This window comes from Typopeltis vanoorti, chromosome 4 (genome assembly GCF_054136105.1).
Source record: "Typopeltis vanoorti isolate ZY-2024b chromosome 4, IOZ_Tvanoo_1.0, whole genome shotgun sequence".
In the NCBI taxonomy this organism is placed as follows: Eukaryota; Metazoa; Arthropoda; class Arachnida; order Uropygi; family Thelyphonidae; genus Typopeltis; species Typopeltis vanoorti.
The window spans coordinates 17338113-17362172 of record NC_143552.1 but is presented as its reverse complement, the minus strand read 5'-3'; the positions used below and the strand labels follow the sequence as shown (position 1 = coordinate 17362172).

Below are 24060 nucleotides of genomic sequence, written 5' to 3'. Positions count from 1 at the left end.
ATTTCATAGTAATGTAAGTAATTCTTAATTAAATTTTATTTTCAAAAACTCCTCTCCCAACTAGCAACAGCAATATGAGAAAATTGCTTACAGCAATGTGAGAAAATTCGCAATAGTGTTACAATATTTGGAAATGAGTTCTCGAGACTGTATTTTAGAATTAACTGCAAAAGTTCAAAATGCTGCCCGGGGAGGACCGCTTCCTCCGCACCCCTCTATCTACGACACTGCGATCACGGCAGATGCTCATAGGTCGTATGCAATGCATAGTGTCTATTCTCAAATCGCCTACTCCCCCCCCCCCCCCAAGATTCAATCCTGAGTGCGCCGCTGGTTATTATTATTATAAGCGTAGTTTAAATGGGAATAAACCTTGATGTGAATATCGACAGGAATTTTAGTATAAAGAGTAATCGGAGTTACTCCAAAACAAACACACAGCGCTATTTGTGACATATAAATAATAGCGAACAACTTTGGAGGTCCGATGCACGAAAATTTAGCGTGTCTGTATTTTACCAGAAAAATGAAAACTTCAGTGCATGAAGAGAACTTTACGGACCCCATGGCATAATAGTTAGCATTATATATTATGTATTAAATTATGTTACGGAACTATAAGTACTGTTTATTGATTGAAAAATAGTCGAGAAATAATGCAATGTTTTACTTCGAGATAAACATGTGCTGATTCGGCAGCACTTCTGCCGTTGCGCAACAAAATGGCTCCACGCTAGTGAACGATTTTTACTACAGTTGCATAGAATTACTAGTAATTATTATGCCATTCATATACCTTATGGAAGTAGCCATTAATCCCTCATTCCTCTTACTCTCTTTCGCAAGAATAAACTGAAAAAAAAAAAAAAAAAGCGCGCGGAAAGATGCGTGCCATATGTACAGCATTCGCTTTGATGGTAGGTAGCAACTTCCTGTCGTGTTTATATCACATAACAGTTGCAATCTGCACCTTTTAATATTTTCAGGTTTGTAAAAACTTGGCGAAAAAACCAGCCTTACGAATTAAATGTTTATATTTAAATAGTACTCATTTCATATATATAAAAAAAAAGCCATAAGAAAAAATCTTTCGTTTTTTGCACAATACTTACGAAATTCATTAAAATTATCATTCATTGCTTAATCTGAATATGTTTAATAACTATTAAGAACTGAGTTTCATTCATTGAAATTAATTGTTACATCACTTATTGTATTGATGATAAGTTGCAATTTAAAAAAATGAAACTGCCTTTCAGTGTTAAAACCATTATATAATAAACGATGGGTTAAAAATTCGGAAAAGATCACAACATTAATATTGCTTTTTGAGCATTATTTAATTATAAATATGGAGCAGATTGATTTAAATAGGAATTTCATTTAAAATGTTAGTCCGCCCCCCCAACGTAAAAAGGATAGTGGAATTTTTTCCTTTCAGCATTTTGTAAAATAGTTGCATTGCAATATCCTGCAATCTTTCTTTTTCATAGCAATGATGGAATAATTAGGCATTTGGCTCTTCTGACTTCACTCTTTTTTTGTTTAAATTATTGGTAACTACATTGCACTCCACTTTTTCATTTGATCAACTTTGAACCATGTAGTCCATTAGATCTAGAATATTCACAGTCCCCCTATTCCTATCTTGTGTTCTGATGATCTTGTTCTGTCCTTTTTTTGGGATAATTTCTAGTTTTTCTTCCTGGAATAATTTCTAATCTTCGCTGCCATAAACACATCACAGATATCACCTTTTCACCATCCAATTAAGTTTTCTCTCCTGTTCCAGGCATTACTTTACTACTGAACAATTATTTAACTTCCTGCAGATCACAATCCATCAATGATAGAATATGATTTTCACGCTGCAGGTAATTTAAAGTGCTCCACAAACATCTATTGAGTACACAGAGGACACTTAAATATGATTTACGTCTCTCACCTTTTGCTGTTTGCATATACAGTGGTGTACTTGGATTTTGCAAAGGCTTTTGATAGACTGCCACATGATAAGCTCTTAAATAAATTGAAAAAGATGGGATTGTATAACAGGCTTCTGTGTTGGATCAGTGACTGGCTATCAAGGTATCAGAAAGTTGTATATGGGGGTGCAATATCTCAAAAGACAAAGATCACCAGTGGTGTGCCATAGGGGTCAATTTTGAGGCCATTGTTGTTCAGTTTGTATGTTAATGATGTTGGGTTTAACTAGTGACATCCAGCTGTTTGCAGATGATGCAAAACTGGGGAGAGCAATGTGCAGTCACGCTGATGTTAATGTCTTACAAGAGGACTTGAATAGATTGCATGAATGGGCAGGTAAGTGTCTGTTCGATGTTGCCAAGTGTAAGGTTTTGAGATTTGGTAAGCAACGATGGGATGCCAAGTATACACTTGGTGGGGAAACTTTAAAGGAAGTAGAGGAGATGAGATAGCTAGGAGTGATGGTGAACAAGGACCTGAAATTCAGGGCCACATTGCACAAGTTGTGAAGACATTACATCGAATAATGGTAATGATGCAGAGACCCCTGACATGCAGAAATAAAGAGGTTATGATTCCATTGTATAATCTCATATGGTCAGGCCTCATATGGATTATTCTGCACAGATTTGGTCGCCGGGTTTTCATGGTGACGAGGATATGTTGGAAAGGGTACAGAGAAGATTCACAAAGGTAGTCAGTGATCTTTGGAATGTGGAGTACGATGACAGATTGAGAGAATGTAAGTTGCAGAGTCTTGTGAATAAAAGGAAGGGGGGGGAATATGATTGAGACATATAAACTGGTCAGGGGTTGTTATCAGGTAGACATGGAAGAGATTTTTCATAGAATTGGAGAGGGAAGTAGAACAAGAGGCCATTGCTGGAAACTGTATAAGGAGGATGTGAGCAAAGTAGTGAGAAGCAGGTTTTTTGCATGGAGGGTGGTTGGTGAGTGGAATGCATTGCCTGAGTGTGTTGTGGATGTGGACGCATTGAATCAGTTTAAGACACGGTTGGATGAGCATTGTATGCAATAGTAAGTACCTCCCAAGATGAGTCTCTGACTCCATGGAGGTCGGGTGTTGATAATAATAATAATAATAATAATAATAATGTTCTGGAGATATTTGATATTGGTATTGATATGAAACTCACTCCCCTCTGTCTGTTTAGACTTACATTCAATATCCAATCAACACCTTTTCATATTTCACAATATGAACAACTGTTTATAATTTAAACCTGTAGAAAATTTTGTTTTAATTCTTCTTCCTCATTCACTTATTTCACTGGTTAATGTCTTTAAGTTGGTAGCATCATTACTCTATATCCTACATTCTGTTCAAATTCCACTTCGACTTGAATATTTGGGAATATCTTTAGTGACAGATGATTTTTATCAGCTCAGCGACATCTAGTTAGATACTCCAGAAACTCTAATGCAGTGTTTTTTGGATTATGTAACCCATTGTCTCATCCACATTACTAATGTTGACAATGCATGCAAACTCACAAGGCAGTATCTGACAAAAGCAAGGAATGACCGCATACTAAGGGTTAAGCGAGTAAATAGAGTGGGAGTGAAATGGATGAACATTGAAATTAAGCAAGTTGTGCTAGAAAAGAAAATGTTATGGAGGAGTACAAGGCAGTTGGTGGTAATCAGACCCATGAAGAGTATAAAGTGCAGGCTACAAAGATGATGAGCATGGTAAAGTAAGAAAAGGTGCAGTATGAGAGGAGATTGGCTGGTCAGCCCCAGGTTAGCTCAAGGGAATTTTTCCACTACATGACAAACAAGAGGAAGAATAATTATAGCAGGTTAGCATTGTGGATAGTCGTGGCAGCAGACTAACAGCTGCAAAGGATATAGTGGAATTATTGAATGAGCACTTTATTAGTGTATATCATACTGGTGTAAATGATGCAGTAGAATATATAGAAGAGAGGCAAGTATTAGGAGAATTGGAAGTGAAAGAAACAGAGGTGTATCAGATGTTAGTTGCATTAGATGTGAAAAAGGCTGTGGGAAATGGAAGTCTTGCAGTGGATAGGATTCCTAAGGAGTGGAAAGAAGGCAAAATAGTACCACTCCACAAGCATGGTTCCAAGACAGACGTCTCTAGCTATAGACTAGTTTGTACAACTGCAGTTGTGGTCAAGGTGTTGGAGAGATTGGTAAGGAATAGAATACAGGATTGGGTTGATGGACATGGCATTCTTTATGATGGTCAGCATGGATTTGTAAAGGATATTTCCTGTTTCAGTAATTTACTAGCATTTTATGATAAGGTGACGAGTATGTTAGATATTTGAGAATCATATACAGTGACATTCTTAGACTGTAAAAGCATTTGATAGATTATCACCTGATAAGTTGGTGTACAAGCTGCAGAGGATGGGAATAGATAATATATTGGTTAGATGGATCAGAGATTGGCTTCCTGAACGATACTAACAGGTTGTGTATGATGGAGCAGTGTCTCAAAAAAGGAGGGTGACCAGGGTTCTGTTCTTGGGTACCTGCTGTTTAATTTGTTTGTAAACAATATATCATGTGGACTGACTGGGGATCTTCAGTTATTTGCTATGATGATGCAAAGTTAGGAAGAATTATAAGTAGCACTGCTGATGTTAATTCCCTTCAGGAAGATTTGAATAGACTTTTTTACTTGTACAAAAGAGTGGGGTTGTAGTTTTAATATCAATAAGTGCAGGGTGTTGCATTTTGGAGTGCAGAAATATAAGGCTGTATACTATATCGATAGTGCTGTACTGCAGGAGGCAGATGAGATTAGAAATTTATGAATGATGATTGACAGTAGACTGAAGTTTAGAGGCCATATTGCTAGTGTTGCAAAGGCTGCACATCGTAGTGCTGTTATGATAAGAAGTACTCTAACATAGGATAAGGAAGTGATTGTGCCACTGTATAAGTCACTGATCAGATCACATTTGGACTTGATCTGGTCACCTGGTTTTCAGTGTGATGTGGAGACATTGGAGAGTGTCTAGAGATGAGTGACTGAGACAGTATCGGCACTTTGGAATGCTGGCTATGGAGAGAGAGAGATTGAAGAAATGTGGATTGCATAGTTTGGTGGATAGGAGGAAGAGAGGTGATATGATAGAGACATTTAAGTTAGAGGATTTTATCAGATTAATCCAGAGGGGATTTCTTGTGTTTTAAACTTTTAGTTACCTTTGACCCCTGAAGATGTAAGTCAGATGACTTATGAAACTTGTCAGGTTTGTTTTTTTATTGTTATTTATTTTAATAAACATGTGGTCCAAATACCAGAATCTTTCTTAAGAACCAGAGGTCATTCCTGGAAGTTGTGTAAAAGTGTGGTGAGGAGGGGGGGGGGGGTGAGGATGAGAATTTTTACATGGAGAATTGTCAATGAATGGAATGCATTACCAGAATGTGTTGTTAATTCAAGGAGTGTTTAGGATTTTAAGATTCTATGCGATAAATATGTTGTCAGTTGAATGAACCTCCCACAATGAGTCTGCCACCATCGATGATGTAATATGGGGGATATTATAGAAACATTTGAATTACTGAAAGGTTTTTATAAGATTGATGCAGAGGAAATGTTTCAGCTGTATGATAGTGATGAAAGAACAAGAGATCATCCCTGGAAATTAAAGAAAAGTGTGGTTAACAAGGGTCTGAGAACGAGGTTTTTCACCTGGAGGGTGGTGAATGAGTGGAATGCATTGCCTGACCCAGTTGTGAGTTCTTCATCTGTAAATGAATTCAAGAAGAGATATGATAGATATTGTTTTGATAGTTTGGGTCTCCTGCGATGAGTCTACTGACTCCATGGAGATATCCGTAATAATTAATAATAATAATGTGTATCTGTGATAGGCTTGTAATCTTTTCACGGGTGGAATTATAGAAAAAAAAATGTATTACCATTTTTTGAAATTCTCTTCTCTGGTATATATTTATGAAAGACATGCATGCTTGTTACAAGTTTCTTATTTTTTCTCAGCTTTGTGTCATAGTGTGCAACTTCTTATATGGAATTACTGTTAAAAACATCTTTCAGCAACTCAGAATGACATTGTAAAAATGCCATTCCTTTATTCTCTTGTGCAAAACAATTAGTGACAATCATGTGTCCTTTCACTCCAAACTATTCTTTCCTGTCATCCTTTGATTAATCTTTATATCACAATCAAATGTCCTGTTTGCTATGTTAGTAAATATTTGTTTCAAGTTGTTTAGTCTCTTTATCTTCCTGTTGTATGATGGTAAACATTTTCCAATGAAATAGCTACTTGTAGGTTTGCACTACTAAAATGTCACTTAGTTTGAAATGTGGTTTTTATGGATCATCAGGCTTTTTTTTTTTTTTTTCATGCTTACATGTTGATCACATACATTTGAAAAATTATGGAAACAACTACCTTGTTATAGAGTAAAATCAACACTTGACGTTTCGACCTTCATATCAGTCATCCTCTGGAGCATACACAATATATACAGAGAAACAAGCTGCACTACAATCTACATTTTGCTAAAGTTACTGACCAACTGTTACTACAATTATTGGCCTGACCTCTTGTGAAAAAAAAAAAACCCCTTTACTGCATCAAAGCTAGAGTCTTATTATTATCTATTAGGTTACAAAACTAAGAGTTGGGCTGGAGAGCAACAAGTTTATATATATATATATTCATATTTATATATACTGACTTAGATTCGAGAACTAGAAATAACAATTAAATTTATTCAAAACGCAACATGTTGCATCGGATTGTCCGACTTCTTCAGGTATGGGAACAGAGAAAGCAAATAAAAAACACTATAAGAAACATCATATCACAACGTTTCTTATCACATAAAAACGACTATTATAAAATTCAGTTAGCTTTGAACTGCAGCTACAGTCCGTGTTGAAGTTCTATTGTTGGGCATCTGCGTGTGTCTGACTTCATGAGTGTGCCAGTATCGGATAGCAGAGCTGAAAGAGTCCGGTAGATTATAACTAAGGTTATTATTTATATAATGAGGGTCCATAACAATTTCCTTAGACTCGACTATGCGGCGCTCCACCTCATCACGGCATATATGGAGGTTTGAAGTTTTTGTCCAGTTTATCTCATGTTGACGGCCTTCATCATTTGTGTTTACTGAAAAGTACATGGCTTGACAGGGCACTTTCTCTAGTTCTTTTGTAGGTAATGTTCCTCTGGTGTTCTTCGAGACATATATTTAAATATATATATATATATATATATATATATATATATTTAAAATAATAAAAAAAAAAAAATCAGTTTTTTTTTCCCACCAGGGGTCAGGCCAATAATTGTAGTAACGGTTGGTCAGTAACTTTAGCAAACCATGTAGATTGTAGTGCAGCTTGTTTCTCTGTATATATTGTGTATGCTCCTTTCGACCTTGATATGAAGGTCGAAACATTGAGTATTGATTTTGTTTTATATTAAACTAAAGTTTTACTCTATAACACGGTAGTTGTCTCCATAATTTTTCAAAATGGATCATCAGTCATATTTTGTACCATCTGCGCCTGCTCTTATCAAGTTGATTCAATTAACAACAAAAAATTTCTTAACTGAATATTACTAGTTAAGGGTAAGCTCCAGTTTCTCATTGAATATATACTAACATATTTTTGGAATATATTAAGTGATTACTAAGAGGGAGAGAGTTTGACTTTTTAAGCTACTAATTGCTTTGTTTCTGAATTATTTCATTGCATCATCCTATGTTTTTTTGGGATATTGCTAATTTAGCAGAAACTTGGTTATAATTTAAATTAAAAATGCCAAGAAATTATATTCTTTTTAATACTTTATCCAAGTGTAAACAAACAAAGTTTCCATGTGAAGTTTATTCATGACTAGGTACTTGTAAATAGAAGGTAGTGACTGCAACATCAGTATTAGATTTGGTGATATCCTCACATGATGTGATTAGGAATGAGATATCAACATTGTCACCTGTTGGTGAAAGTGATCTTGAGGTATTGGTTTGGAAAGTAGTCAAACAGGAAAAAGCAACAAAAAGTCTATATGTGGAACTATAAGATGGATGATTGAGAAGCTCCATAGTCATCTAGCATCAATACATTATTGAGAGTATGAATTGTGTTGAAAAGATGTTGGCATTGCATGGGAAATTGCATCATTCTATGTCATTTGGAATATTACTAATTTAGCAGAAACTTGGATATAATTTAAATGATAAGATAGTATCTAACACAAGCAATTCATAGCTGTATACCAAAAGTTAAGTGAATAAATAGGGTTGGAGTGAGATGGATGAACAGTGAAATCAAGCAAGCAGTGTTTCAAAAAGAAATTGTTATGGCAGAAGTACAAGACAGTGTGCAGCAAACATGCATGAAGAATATAACATGCAAATCAATAAAGTGACACATATGGTTAAAAAAGAAAAAGTAGCATATGAGAGGAGATTGGCCAGTCAAGTCAAAGCTAATCCAAGGGAATTTTTCTGCTATGTGCAAGCAAGAGGAAAAATAATTATGGTTGACACTGGTCGATAGTTATGGTAGCAGAGTACTATAGCAAATGATATAGTGGAATTATTTAACGAGCGCTTCATCAGTGTGCATCATAGTGGTGTGAACGATGCTGTACAACATGCAGAAAGGAAGCAAGGATTAGGAGAATAAAAGGTGAAAGAATCAGAGGCGTAGCAAGTGTTGCTCTTGGGTTAGATGTTAATAATAGGCTATGGGAATGGATGACATATCACCAAGTATTTTTAAAGAATATACAAAAGAGTTAGCCATGCCCTTGACCTGGTTATTTAATGAAAGTCTTGCAGTAGGGAAGATTCCTAAGGAGTGGAAAGAAGACAAAATAATACCTCTCCAAGTTTTCAATTATAGACCGGTCTGTGTATCTGCAGTTGTGATCAAAGTGTTGCAAAATTGGTTAGAAATAGAATACAGGATTAGGTTGATGGTCATAATATTCTCTATGACGGTCAGCATGAGTTTTGTGAAGGGCTGGTCTGATTTAGCAATCTGCTTGCATTTTATGATAAGGTGATGAATGTGTTCGATAAGGGAGGATCATATACAGGGTTTTTTTTGGACTTTGCAAAGACATTTGATAGATTACCATATGACAAATTGATGTATAAGCTGCAAAAGATGGGATTAGATAGCAGATTGGTTAGATAGATTGAATATTGGCTTTCTGAAAGATACCAGCAAGTTGTGTATGATGGAGCAGTGTCTCAAAAAAAGAAGGTGACCAGTAGTGTGTGCCTCAGGGTTATGTTCTTGAGCCCCCTGCTGTTTAACTTCTTTGTTAATGATATTTCATGTGGATTGATTGGGAATCTTCATATATTTGCTGATGATGCAAAGTTAGATAGAATTATCAGGAGTATTGCTGATTTAATTACAGGAAGATTTGAATAGACTAGCTTGGATAAATGAGTGGGGCTGCAGTTTTAATATTAATAAATGCAAGGTGTTACACTTGGGAATACAGAGATATAAAGCTATGTATTGTATTGGTGGAGCTGTACTTCAGGAAGTGGATGAGATTTGGGATATCAGAGCACATCACAAGTGTTGCAAAGACTACACATTGTATTGCTACTATGATAAAAAGTACATTGACATTTAGGGATAAGGAGGTGGTGGTACTTCTATATAAGACTTTGGTCTGACCACATATGGACTGTTGTCCTCAGATTTGGTAACATAGTTTTCATTGTGATGTGGAGGTGCTAGAGATGGTCCAAAGTGATATCATGATTCTGGAGTGAGTGTTGGTTATGAATAGCATTTTAGGAAATATAGAATAAAGAGGTTGATTGATAGGAGAAAAAGAGGAGATATGACAGAGATCTTCAAGTTAGTTACGGGATTCTATCCGAGTAATACAGAAGGAATTATAAAAAGAATGGATGCTAAGATGCGCAGAATGAGTGAGGAGACAAACACTGTTATGTACAAAGCCCACGAAACTGTGCTTTAAACCCATTCAATGTATCTGCATTCACCAGAATGTTCGGGCAGTACATTCTACTGACCAAGCACTCTCCATGCAAAGAACATATTCTTTATGCCCCTGTTTGCACCCTCCTTATACAGCTTCCAGGTGTGTCCCTTTGTTCTATCCCCCTTCTCTCATTCCATGAAAAATTTCTTCCACATTAAACTTGTAACAATCCTTTATCAACTTAGTCTCAATCGTATTCCCTCTATTCTTCTTATTCACAAGGCTTTGCAAACTGCATTCCCCCAATCTGTCTTCATATCCCACATCCCAAAGACCATTTGCAACCTCAGTCTTCTCTGGACTCCTTTCCAATATATCCTCATTGCCGTGAAAACCAGGGGACCAAATTTATGCACAATTAATCCATACAAGACCTGATCAAAGCCTTTTACAATGGAACCAGAACCTCTTTATTTCTACAAGTTAAGTCCTCCACATCATTGCCATAATCTGATGTAATATCTTCACGACTTGTACAATGTGACCTCTGAACTTCAGATCATTTTCTGCTACCACTCCATGGTCTCTTATCTCCTCAACTTCCTCCAAAGTTTTCTCACCAAGTGTATACTTTACATCCTGTTGTTGTCTACCAAATTTCAGAGCATTGCACTTGGCAACATTCAATTGACAATTCTGTACTGTTCCCCACTCATGCAAACTATTCAAGTCCTCCTGTAAGGCCAAAACATCTGCTTGATTCCTCATCATTCTCCCCAGTTTTGCATTATCCGCAAACAATTGTATATTACCTTTTAATCCCCTCCCAATATCGTTAATATACAAATTAAATGACAATGGTCCCAAAACTGATCCCTGTGGCACACCACTAGTGATTTTTCCTCTTTCAAGATAGTGCCCCCCTATACAGAACTTACTGATACCTCTCTGATAGCCATTCACCTATCCAACTCCCTAGTCTCTCATTGAATCTCATCTGTTTCAGTTTGTGGTGTGGCATTCTATCAAAAACTTTTGCAAAATCTAAGTATACAACTGTATATGCATCTCCTTTGTCCAATACATTCTTCATCTTGTTATAGCACATAATCAAGTTTGTAATACACGACCTCCCTTTATCAATCCCATGCTGACAAACACAAAGAATATCATTGTCGCAACCCACTTTTGTATCCTATTTCTCACCAACCTTTCATTATTTTCTGTTCCCATTAGGATATCATCTTTGTTCAACCATGTTTCACTTATTCCAACAATTTTGCGGCGAATAAACTTGATCAGTGAAACAGTTTCATCTGCCTTATTTCTGATAATCCTGGCATTTGTAAATAAATACATCTGGTCAGTTTTAGATCTATAATCAGTCCAGTCCAATCCAAGCCACTTGTTGGTTGTGATTTTCCATCATGCCTGTTCAATCACCCTGTTTGCCACATATATCCACTCAATCTCAGCTATCCCACTTGCATCTCGATCTATTCCATTTCTATGCTAATCATCCTTCCAACATTGGCTCCCCCCCATGCCATGTCTCCCTATCCCCAGTCTGTTCCATACCAGTCTCTCCTGATCTTTCTAACATTGTATACTGCATTTATACTTTTTATACAAATCTATACTTTCTAGTCTTCTGTTTGGTCTCTCCCAGTGGTTGCCGGTGAAAATTTTAAGTGGTGGTGCTGCATATACAAAATAAAAAAAAAAAAATTCTTTTTTTCCTAATCAGTAACCAATTTATTAATAAATAAATTTACATATTAAAAAATTGCTTTATTAAAAATATTTCATCCTCACCACGAACAAACACCAATAATAAAAGTTTCATGCCTCACAGAAATAACGCAAGCATGCATACAATTTATCTGTAAGCGACACTGCCCAAACGAGCAGTGTCTGAATCACTTGTAACATGCAATCACAAGCGCAAATGAATATCGGCGAGTCTAGCTGCAATTGGCTGAACACGATAATTCTGACACTTCATTAAAGCGCAGTGCATTTGTTTCATGTAACGATAATTGAGAAAATATAATTCTTTTCATATTTTCAACAGTGACACTCGTCTTAATTCAGCTTTGTATCTATAATAAATAAATAATTATGTTATTTTAACAAAATAAAATAAGAATTACAAAAAATAGTTCACCTTCACCATGAACACTCGCTAATAATAAAAGTTTTGTATCTCACAGAAATAATGTGCGCAAGCATACGATTTATCTGTAAGCGACACTGCCCAGATGAGCATTGTCGGAATCACTTTTAACATGCAATCACAAGCGCAAACGAATATTGGCGAGTCTAGCTGCAATTGGCCGAACGTGGTAATTCCGATACTGCATTAGATCGCACTGCATTTGTTTCGTAATCTAAAGCGTTAATCGAACAATTCCAATTATTAACTATTCAATCAATATCAAAACATAAGCTGTAACCTTTAACATGTTATATTGCATTTATATAATGTAAGCATTGTTATTATTTATAAACACAAACAAAATTTCATTTTTTCCTTGGGGGTGTCGCAGTACTTATGTACGAGCTGCCATTGGTCTCTCCACAAACATGCGTCCTTCACGTTTCGCCATGCATACATATTACGCTTACAGCATTGAATCATTTTCCAAAAATCTATATTGTTAATGGCATTTGATTTTCATGTTGCCATTGTATTTCATTCAAGGCATGATTCAAAAATTTATTAAAAAAAAAATTAGTAACAAATCCACAAGGCCTAGAATCATGCATACATACTAAGTTATCAAAAAATACACATTATTGATATTAGTATACTGAAATGCAAGCAATATCATCAATTATTACACAAAATACCATTGATCTTTTCTGACGATACATGAAGATTGAGAGTCTTAGATCTGATTATGTCATCAGAGGGTGGGATTGTGAATAGTTTCTAAACTTATCCCCAGTTGGCAAGAGTGACTATGAAGTGATAACTTCGGTTTTAGCTAGTCATATGAAGGCTCCTGTAAAGAAGGAATATGTGGAACTACAAGGATGGCGATTATGAAAAGCTTAGGAGACAACTGGGAATCATGAAAGAAGCACTGAGTGGGAAGGACACAGATGCTATTTGGGTATTAATCCAGAGCTATTTAACAACAGCAATATGAGTGTATTACAACGGTGAAAAGGCTAAATAAGGTAGGAGTAAAATGGATGAATGAAGAGATTATGTGTGAAATTTGGAAGAAGCAGATGCTGTTGAGATAACACAAGATGAAATTTTGGAAGATTGCACTGTAGAGACAACTCAAGATGAATTTTTGGAAGAAGACACTATGGAGACACACAAGATAAATTAAGTAATTGCCTGTCTTGAAGGAATGTTCCGGGGAATAGCACCATTGTCATACCTGTTTAACATGGGTCTTGCAACAGGGCGAGTTCAAAGGGAGTGGAAAGTGGGAAAAATTGTTTCACTCCACATGAAGGTGGGGATATGGTTGAAGCTACAAATTATAGATGAATCTGTGTCTGTCTGAAGTTGTTAAGGAGTTAATGAGGTTGGTGAGGACTAGGATTCAGAATTAGGTTGATAATAGCAGTATTCTCTGTGATGATCAGTGTGCGTTTGTTAGGTGTAGGTCATGCTTTAGTAGTCTGCCTACTTATTACATCATCATCATCAAATTCCTGCCATGTACCCTCAAGGGGTGTACAGGATATGACAGTACTACATGAAAAAATTACATCATTACTAACTTCCCCTCTACAATTTTTCTCCAAATCAGTCTGTTACTTGTCAAGACTCCAACATTATCAGATCTTATATTTCTATCGTCTAAGGCACTTTGTACCGTATCAATCCACCTATATCTTGGTCTTCCTCTGGGTCGTTTTCCTGCCAACCTGGCAGAGAACACTTGTTTTGCTAATCTTTCCTCTCCCATTCTATTTAAGTGACCATACCATCTGAGATTAGCTCTGCTAACGCATTCCTGGATGCTGACAATGTCAAGTTCTTTCCTAATATCCTCATTTTTAATATGATATTGCCATTGATGCCATCTGTTCACGCCTCTAATCTTTCTCAGGACTCTCATATCTGCGGTCTCTAGTCTTTGGTCAAGTGTTTTACTTCTGACCCAGCTTTCAGATCCATAAGTTAAAATTGGTTTGAACACAGTCTTGTATACAGCTAATTTAGTGTTCCGACTAATTTTTTTCTTATTCCATATGAATTTATTCAATTGACTTCCCACGATACCAGCTTTGCTGATTCTGTTGTCTATTTATATATTTAGTTTACCATCTTCAGTAAAAATTGTGCCTAAGTAGCTGAAATGTTTTACTTGTTCCACAGGTTCTCCATTCACAACACAGTTGACATTTTCAATGATTCTGCCTATTTTCATTGTCTTTGTCTTTTTATTGCTGACCTTCATACCATATCTATTACAACAGCTATTCAATTTAGTCAGAGAATCTTGCAGACTTGTAGCGGATTTATTTAGAAGTATAACATCATCCGCATAAAGCAAAGAGCTGACATTAACATCTCCAATTTTGATATCAGGTTTAATACCACATTCCTTCATAATGTGATCCATATAGATAATGAATAACAGAGGGGATAATGTACATCCTTGTCTCACACCAGATTTAACATTAAACCATCTTCCTGTACTTCCTTCAATTCTAACTGCTGACTCACAACTCAAATAAAGACTAAGTATTGCTTGATATAATGCCCCATTGACACCATATAACTGCAGCGTATTGAATAGCTTCTCTCTTGGCACCTTGTCATATGCCTTTTCCAAATCGACAAAACTTAAATACAGATCTTTGTTATATTCCCATGCTTTCTCGACTATTTGTCGTAAAGTGAAGATCTGATCCTGACAGCCTCTATTTGGCCTGAATCCAGCTTGTTCTTCACCAAGCTTTTCTTCCACAATTCTTCTCAACCGTTTCTCAAGTATACTTGCATAGATCTTGCCAGGAACACTCAGTAGGGAAATACCTCTGTAATTCTCACACTCAGTTTTATTTCCCTTTTTATATATGGGTACTATGAGAGCTCTACTCCAATCATCAGGAATTCGTCCCTCTGTCCAGGCTTTCTGAACTATGCAGTGCAGCCACTGTAAGACTCTTATACCACCATACTTCAGCATTTCTGGTCGAATATATTTCTGGTCGAATATTTAGGAGGAGGAGTACTGTTGATGATAGCTGATGTGTTGCAGCCAAAGAAAGTAGTATATCATGATGATAGACATGTGAATGAGAGTTCATTTGAGGCAGTCTGGTGTGAAATAGTGACCAACACAACCAAATATACAGTTGGATGCTGCTATAGGCCAGGGAGTACGGGGGAAGATATTGAATTCATGCATCAGCAACTTAGTGCAATGAGTGAAGGCTTAGTAATTATTATGGGGGATTTTAATTATGGTGATATCAATTGGAAGGAGGAAATATCACGTAGCAAAAAGGAAATGGAGTTCATACATCTTCTATGAGATAATTACTTGAAACAGCACGTAACTGAAGGGACACGTGGTGTGAGAGTGTTGGACCTGGTTATTGGTTCAGAGGTTATATGCATAAGTAAGGTGTCCTCGTTACCTCCAGTTGGTGAAAGCGATCATGTGGTATTGACTTGGGAGGTTGCAAAATCTGTGGATTTTTCTATTAAGAAGGGGTATGTACGGAACTACAGGTTAGGCAATTATAACAAGCTTCGGAGTGAGCTTGCAGCCATCCCATGGCAAAACATATTGCAAGGGAAAGATGTTAGCAGTGCTTGGGATAAAATCAGCGGGTATCTGAGGAAAGCAATATCAGATTGTGTCCCTATGGTCAGGAGGTCAAACAAGGCAGGCATTAGATGGATGAGCAGTAGTATCAAGCTTGAACTGCAAAAAAAGAAAATGTTATGGAGAATTTACAAGGAGAAGGGCGATCAGGACACCCATGAGCAGTACAAGGCTCAAGCTAGGAAGGTTACCAGCATAGTAAGAAAAGCTAAATCAGATTATGAGAAGACCTTAGCCAAAGAGATCAAGGGTAATCCCAAAGAGTTCTTCCGCTATGTGGCAAGTAAGAGGAAGAATGACTTCGGAAGGATAACCTTAGTGGGTGCTGATGGTATTGAGGTGACAAAATCAGATGTAATAGTCGAGTTACTGAGTGATCACTTCTCAAAAGTCTATCACCCAAGTGAGGATATCTCTATACCTATAGCAATACCTAATGTGAGAATTGAAGCTAAAGAATCAGAGGTATTAAATATATTGCAAAACTTAAATGCAAACACTGTTGTAGGCTTAGATGGAATATCAGCTCGGGTGTTGCGTGAATGTGCAAATGAATTGTCAACCCCTCTTACCTGGATATTTAATTTAAGTTTGAACTCTGGTATGGTCCCTAGGGAGTGGAAGTTAGGCAAAGTGGTTCCTTTGCATAAGGGTGGCTCTAAAACTGCGGTATTGAATTACAGACCAATCACCATCTCAGGAGTAGTGGTAAAAGTATTGGAAAAGTTGGTTAAAGACAAAATTCAAGAATGGGTGGATCAGGATATGATACTCTATAGAGGCCAACATGGTTTTGTTAAAGGTAGATCCTGCCTTAGCAATCTATTAACTATTCATAATAGAATAACATCCGAGTTGGACAAAGGAACTGGCTACACAGTGGTACTTCTGGATTTTGCTAAGGCTTTTGACAGGATACCCCATAGAACACTGTTACGCAAATTGGAGCAGATGGGAATGGATATTAAATTGGTGATATGGATAGGAGAATGGCTCAGGGAGAGACACCATAAGGTGGTGTATGGAGGAGCCGAGTACAGAATGAGGCAGGTGACCAGTGGTGTACCTCAGGGCTCTGTGCTTGGGCCAATGTTGTTTAATTTGTATATAAATGATATAGGAACCGGCTTAAAGGGAGATATTCAGTTGTTTGCTGATGATGCAAAGTTGTGTAGTGCAATAAAAAATCAAGCTGATGTTGAAAGTTTGCAGGAGGATTTAAATAAGCTGGTAAAATGGGCAAAAGAAAATGGATGTCAGTTCAATGTGGAAAAGTGTAAAGTCATGGATTTTGGGATTAAAAGATTACCAGCTGTGTACTACATCGATGGAAAGGTACTCCAAGAGATTGATGAGGCTAGGGACTTAGGGGTATTGGTAGATAGGGAGATGAAGTTCAGAGGACACATTGCTAAGGTGTCCAAGATTGCACATAGGATTACTTGGTTGTTGAGGAACACACTGACATCCAGAGATAAAGAGGTTATTATTCCCCTTTATAAAGCATTGATACTTCCACATTTGGATTACTGTGCTCAGGTCTGGTCACGTGGATTCCTTGGAGATCAGGAGGCTGTGGAGAGGGTTCAGAGAAGAGTGACCAAGTTGGTGAGTGATATAAAAAATACTCCCTACATTGATAGATTGAGAGCTTGTGGATTGCAGAGATTGGTTGATAGGCGAAGAAGAGGGGATATGATAGAAACATTCAAATTACTAAAAGGTTTTTATAGGATTGATGCAGGGGAAATGTTTCAGCTGTGTGATAGTGATGGAAGAACAAGAGGTCATCTCTGGAAATTAAAGAAGAGTGTGGTTAACAAAGGTGTCAGAACAAGGTTTTTTGCCTGGAGGGTGGTGAATGAGTGGAATTCATTGCCTGACTTAGTTGTGAGCTCTTCGTCTGTAAATGAATTCAAGAAGAGATATGACAGATATTGTTTTGCTAGTTTGGGTCTCCCGCGATGAGTCTACTGACTCCATGGAGATACCCGTAATAATAATAATAATAAAAAAAAAAAAAATAATAATAATAATAATATCATCTACTCCTGCTGCCTTTCCACATTTCAAGCCTTTGATGGCTTTTTCTACTTCAATTATGGATATGTATTCCTGACTGCATGCCTGGTCAGTGTTTTTTATCACTGTGCTGTCATCACTGCTTGTTTCATTTAGCAGTTTTTCAAAGTAATTACTCCATACTTCAAGGATATCTTTTTCTCCTGTTTTCATTTCACCTTTATCATCTCTAATTCCTTTTACAGCACTCTTTCCTCCATTCCTAAGCTTCTTCAACAACCTCCAGAATATTTTGCCACCTTCTTGATATTTATTTTCTATATTCTTGCCAAAGTCCTCCCATGACTTTTGTTTAGCTAGTTGTACACACTGTTTAGCCTACTTATTACAAGGGTACAAATTAACTGGGTAAAGGAGATGCATATTCAGTGGTATAGCTAAATTGAAATAGATGGGATTGGATAACAGAATGAGCTGGATAACTGATTATTTATCAGATAGGTATCAGCAGGTTGTGTATGGAGGAGGGGTATCCCAAAAGAAGGTTACTGATGGAGTGCCACAAGGGATCTGTTTTAGGACCATTATTGTTTAACTTGTATGTTAATGATATTGGCACCTGTTTAACTGGAAATATGCAGCTATATCAAATTGGCAACTGTCCTCTGTTCATCTAAAGAAAAATGCTTTCCTTTTATCACATCCAGTGCATGTGTGTGCCCTATACTTGTGACCTGGCTTACTATGGACAGATTGGAAGAATTTATATCTGCACCCTGGAGAATATAAAAAAATACATTCTGCACCATATTTATAGCAAGTTGGGACTAGCACATCATGCCTTGGATACCCCTATAAGTCAGAGAGACTGTTTTTGGAATCAGTAGCAGCTTTATAACATTGCCCACACCTCAACAAGTATGGCTGTATCAGTTTACCAAAAATCTGGGAAGCATTCATTTTAAGATCAAATTAATACTTGTTTTTTTCTCTCTTTATCTACCAATAGATGGCACCAATGATGACTTTAGTTCCTTGTGTTATCCGTTACAATTTTTTAAACTGCTCCTACTGTTAACTAAATGGTGTTTGTGTACTGTGATAAACTATTTTTTGTGCTCTGAAGATGCTGGATACAATACCAGCAAAATATCAGTAAATAAGTTAAGTAAATATTAATTATTTTCTTATAATTCTTGTGAATACCATTAGATATTTTTGTTTTTCAAGATGTTTATTTTCTCTTCTGTTCAGAAAATAAACATCTTGAAAAACAAAAATTTTTAGTTGAATAAAGATTTTTTTTTTTTCTAAATTGTTTTGCATTTTACAATGTCTTTTTTTGATCGTAATGTTTTTTATTTTATTACTATCAAGGTTATCTCATCTTCCCCTTCATTGTTAGTTTCACTGCCCTATATGGGCTAAATGACTAGACTTCAGTGAAACCTCATTAATATGTCAATTGGGTAGTTAATCCTATATGCATAGTTTGGTTTTTCTGTAATTTATAAGTATTCTCCTGTTAGTTTGTCTGTCTTGTAGGATGACCAGCTCAAGATTTAATGTGTAAAGACCCTTCCACCTCTGTACAAAACTGGCTAACTAACATTTAAAGTTGAAAAGCCATTATTAAGATTCTGTATATTATAAATGGAATTCAGACTCAGGTCTTTTCATTCATGGGCATTGTCATTACTGATTGAGCTATGGAGTCTCCTGTCAAGGATATTCATGGTGTTATGTTTTGCTTTAGCTGTTATATATGATGATAGAATACATAAAGCACCTATCCTTCTCCATTGTAATGGAGAAGGATAGGTGCATTATGCGTAGTACAAGCTGTGGTGGAAATAATGTTTACTATTTTTTTTTTTTTCTTTTAAAATATATATGGATTGCCATGTCATGCTTTTACATAGATTGTCATTTTGGAAGTCTCCATTTCTTACATTTGCATTTTTTGGAGGGTGCTAGATCTTGGTAGTGAGCAGGATGAAAAAGATTAGTCCATCCAAGTGCTCACGCTACATCCCTTGTACACAAGCTGGTGTGAGGTCCAGAGTTGTAATGGAGAAGGAAACCTCATTCATGTTTCTGGTGGGCCAGACTATGAATGCATTTTTGTCCCACAACATCTGTCTTTTGAATTTCTTGTTGTGCAGTGAATTGAGATGCCATTCCATCAAACCAGAGACTTCTGTTCTCCACTCAATAATGTGTAAAATGATATGAGCACACTGCTGTGCTCATATCAAAAGAATATTAGGAGGTATTACTTTCATACTACATATTAAATTCTGCTTAACTGATTGGTAGTATACTGGCTGATATTGTACTATTATCACTCATTACTTTTTCATAATGAAAATCAGTTTTGAGTATCAACTGTTTATGCTTGGATTTTCAAACATATTTGCAGTGTATAAATGTTCTAGTAAAGTATGAAGTTTTCCGTATTTAACTGTTTATCACTAATTCTGTAAAATTTATATAGCCATAAATACATGTTAAACTGTTTATACTATTAGTATGAATTGTGTAAACTTTTTTTTTCCATCTTTCAGATATCTTTATTTGACTGGCACATTCATAAGCTGCATAGGAACTGGGAGAAAAAAAGAAAATGAAAATTTTATTTAATTATTTAACTATTATTTGCACCATCTATGAAAGGCAAAATATGAATTTGATGTAGTTAACTACAGACCTTGGTACCAAATATGCTATTGATTATTTCGAGCTAATGTATCTAGTTGTTGCTAAGTCATTTGATTTGTGTTCAAAACTTTGCAGAATTTTCTGGTAAATCAGAAATTAGATGCAAACAGTTTTTCTACTGAACAGCTATATTATGGAAGTGAGACAAGTTTCATCACCATAGGCCTTGACATAACTTGAAAAGAGGCATCAAAATGTTGATTAAAGAATATCGCATTCCTTTGCCATTGACCGTAGAAGAATATAGAGTTGCACAACTGTATATGATTGCTGTAAGTGACAATTGCTAACACGTTCACATTTTATATTGTTTACTGTTTGCATGACGTTGTTTTATGATGCATGTTGGAAAACTAAAGCTAGAAATTTCTCGATATAGTTGTACTTTTATTTTGATAACCTTGTACAAAGGCATTGCTTGTCTGGAAATTATATAACTATTTGGTTGTGTAAGCATTAGTGTAAACCTTATGTTCTTAAAAATAATCTTTGGTGGGTATATAAGCAGGATATTTCCAAATTGGCAATTTTATTCTTTAGCAGTTATGTCTGGTACAAGCCAAAACAATATAAAAACTCCCAGAACCATTTGGCCATACAGAGAAATCATGTCTGAGTGATTTGCTCACATTTTATTATAATATAATGTTATATTCGAATTAGATAAAAGGAATACGAAGTGTGGCTATTAAATAATGAGACAAGGTGCGCTGTGAATCATGTACTCGTAGCAGAGGAATGTGCTTGTGCCGTGAATGACCTTGAAGGTTCTAGAAGCAGTTGAGATAAGCATTGTTTGCTGTCACTCGTAGATAGTCTGTAGACAGTTATAAAAGAAACATGTGCGAAGTCACTTTCCCAGAGTAATGTCTAATGTCTGGAAAGAAATTTGCACTGACATCATGTAATGGCTGACAACGGAACCAGACTTGCAGGAGAAGATCATCACGTGATGAGACGTCGATTTTCCAGTATGATCCAGAAACAAAGAGACAATCGTTGCACTGGAAAACTCCCATGCCACCGAGAATGAAAAAAGCAAGAATGAGCAAGTCAAAACTGAAGGCAGTGCTGATCATTTTTTTTATTTTTATTTTTTTTTATATCAATGGCATGGTAATGGTTGAATGGATACCAGAGGGTCAGACAGCTAACCGACATTATTACCTTGAGATTCTGGCCAAGCTGAGAGAACGAGTGACGAAGAAGAGACCCGATCTGTGGAAGAACAGTGCTTGGATTCTCCATCTGGACAACGCTCCAGCCCACAGTGCACTGTCTGTAAAGCAGTATCTGGCTGATAAGGAGATCCCAGTGTTGGACCATCCTACTTACTTGCCAGACTTAGCTCCATGCAACTTTTACCTTTTTCCAAAGTTGAAATCTGCATTGAAGGGCACTAACAATATCATTGTTTAATTAAATTCCTTATTAAAATCTCCTATTATATCTTCTTTCCTCTTATTAAATCTCCTTTTAACATCCTACCCGCTGTGCCATAGTTAACAATATGTGTTTATCTTAATTTCTGCATTTGTTATTACTAATTGCTTATCATGTCAAACTCTACACTATTCAATTCTTGTTAAGTCTACTATTAAACCTTGTTGCTTGCTGTGCCTTTATTTGACATTTTTAATTATTTGATTACTCTCTTCTACGTTTCGCTGCAAATATTTAAACTCACGTGTGCGAAGCTCACAGAACAAAGAAATCGCCTCAGGCTGGAGCCAACCTCTTTGTCTGATCTACCGGTGTTTGTTCTAAACAGAATTTTGGAAAATTTGTTTGATTTCTAGCTGCACCATCAAAATACGTGGAATGGGAGGTGAATCTCCCTGCAAAGAAAAACACACACAGTAAAATGCACGAAACTTTCCTCTCTTAATAATAATTAATCTAGTAGCTCAACCCTTCTAATCTACAGTCGTGGCAATATCTACCTTAAGGCACACAGATTCGAGTTTAATGAGTAGTGCATTAGAAATATGAATCAGGCAAGTTAATTAAACAGTAAAACAGTTTATTCATCACTAATGAAAGATACAAAAAGTCAATTATAAGTTCCAAGTTGATTTTGCTTCTATGCTTAAAATAACAACTCAAATTTATGTTACATTTAGTTCCTCAACACAATTACTTCTAGTAGGACTACGAGTCTAAAACATTAACCTAGATGTGCTCAATTCATCTTCAAATAAACATTTGCAGGCTTATGCAATAGCTCAACATTAAATACAAGATGTATTACCTAAATTTCTAAACTAGGCTTTCTTTCACATAAGGCAAAACAGTTCAAATATCAGCATTAGGCCTAAAGTCTTCAGTTATCTTATCTAACAAAACCTTTAATTAAGCACCATCACAATCTTTTTCACAAGTTAAACAAGGGAAAGATCTTACTTGAACATAAATTTGGACTTCTCTGAATGATCCTTGAAATCATCTCTTTTGGTTACCGTTCGTCTTTAGCACTGAACTCTGGTACCTTTTCTAGGGCTTGTGAGATCCCTCATTATTATCAGCGAACATCAGGAATTCGGTGGCATGGAATCACGACATCAAGTTTCTTTTAAAACCGCTAATCTTAGTCACAGCGCTCTCTTGGCATTTTCTGTCTGGAATTCAGGACTCCGATGGCGATCACAAATCATCTCCCACAAACGTTAACAAAACTCTGCTGCCTTTACGTACATTGTAACCTCTGGTCGGAACTCTGCGTGACTTCGTTACTTCTTGCTGACTTAGGAACGGGACCAGCACTCCCGAACGAACTCAAACTCCACGAACCGCACGCCTGACTAGCTAGATGAATAACCCAGAAAAAAAAAGCCCTGACTCGCCACATCAACCCTCTATTTATCTGGCTCCGATGACCTTGGGTTTGCTTATGTTGTCGTCCCCTGGGTATTTCGATGTTCTGCACTCGCCACGTTTTCTGGTCGTTGCATTAAGGCGGGAAACCCCGTGCAATGTTGAACTTCGTGATGTTAGTTGCCCCAGGTCATAACTGACTAGAGGATTCTTTTAGACACAAATTATTTTATGCTTATTTTCCTTTGTTCTAATACAAAATATTTGTAGGCTACAATATTCAGTTATTCACAATTTATTAATTCCAATTCATTAAACATAAAAATTTTCACTATTAAATCACAAGTATTTTTATTGGAATCTTGTTTACCAGTAAAATCAGTATATAAGGCGTTTTGCATAATTTTCCTTCTTTACACGATTTTACATAGGTTTTCTCTCCCCTAAAAAAAATTTTTTAAGAAAAATTTTTTTCACTTCATTCCTGCAATTTTTCTGGAGAGAATTTGACCACAAACTTGTTTACTTCCTTCTTTTGTATCTCTCTCTCTCTCTCTCTCTCTCTGACCTATCATGCTTCATTTCAATATGTGCCTTATCCTTACGATTACACCTAATTTCATTGCTATCTTTTAATGTCTTGGACCTAATGAATTCTCTATTAAATTTGTTCATATGGCTTGTCTGTTCTCTATTTATGCTTAGAAAAGCTATAAGTAGTTTATTATGTTGGAATTTAG

At 36.3% G+C, this 24060-nt stretch overlaps 1 protein-coding gene across 1 annotated transcript in view; it reads left to right on the top strand.

Annotated features, from left to right (window-relative positions):
- Nucleotides 1-727: 727 nt before the first annotated feature.
- rdgB (retinal degeneration B) overlaps nt 728-24060 on the top strand; it is a 608184-nt gene continuing 584851 nt past the window's right edge. The window contains exons 1-2 of the mRNA XM_090391630.1: nt 728-917; nt 20353-20778. Of these exons, the coding sequence (XP_090247756.1) occupies nt 20701-20778 (78 nt within the window). The 5' untranslated portion in view covers nt 728-917; nt 20353-20700. The remainder of the gene's footprint in view (nt 918-20352; nt 20779-24060) is intronic.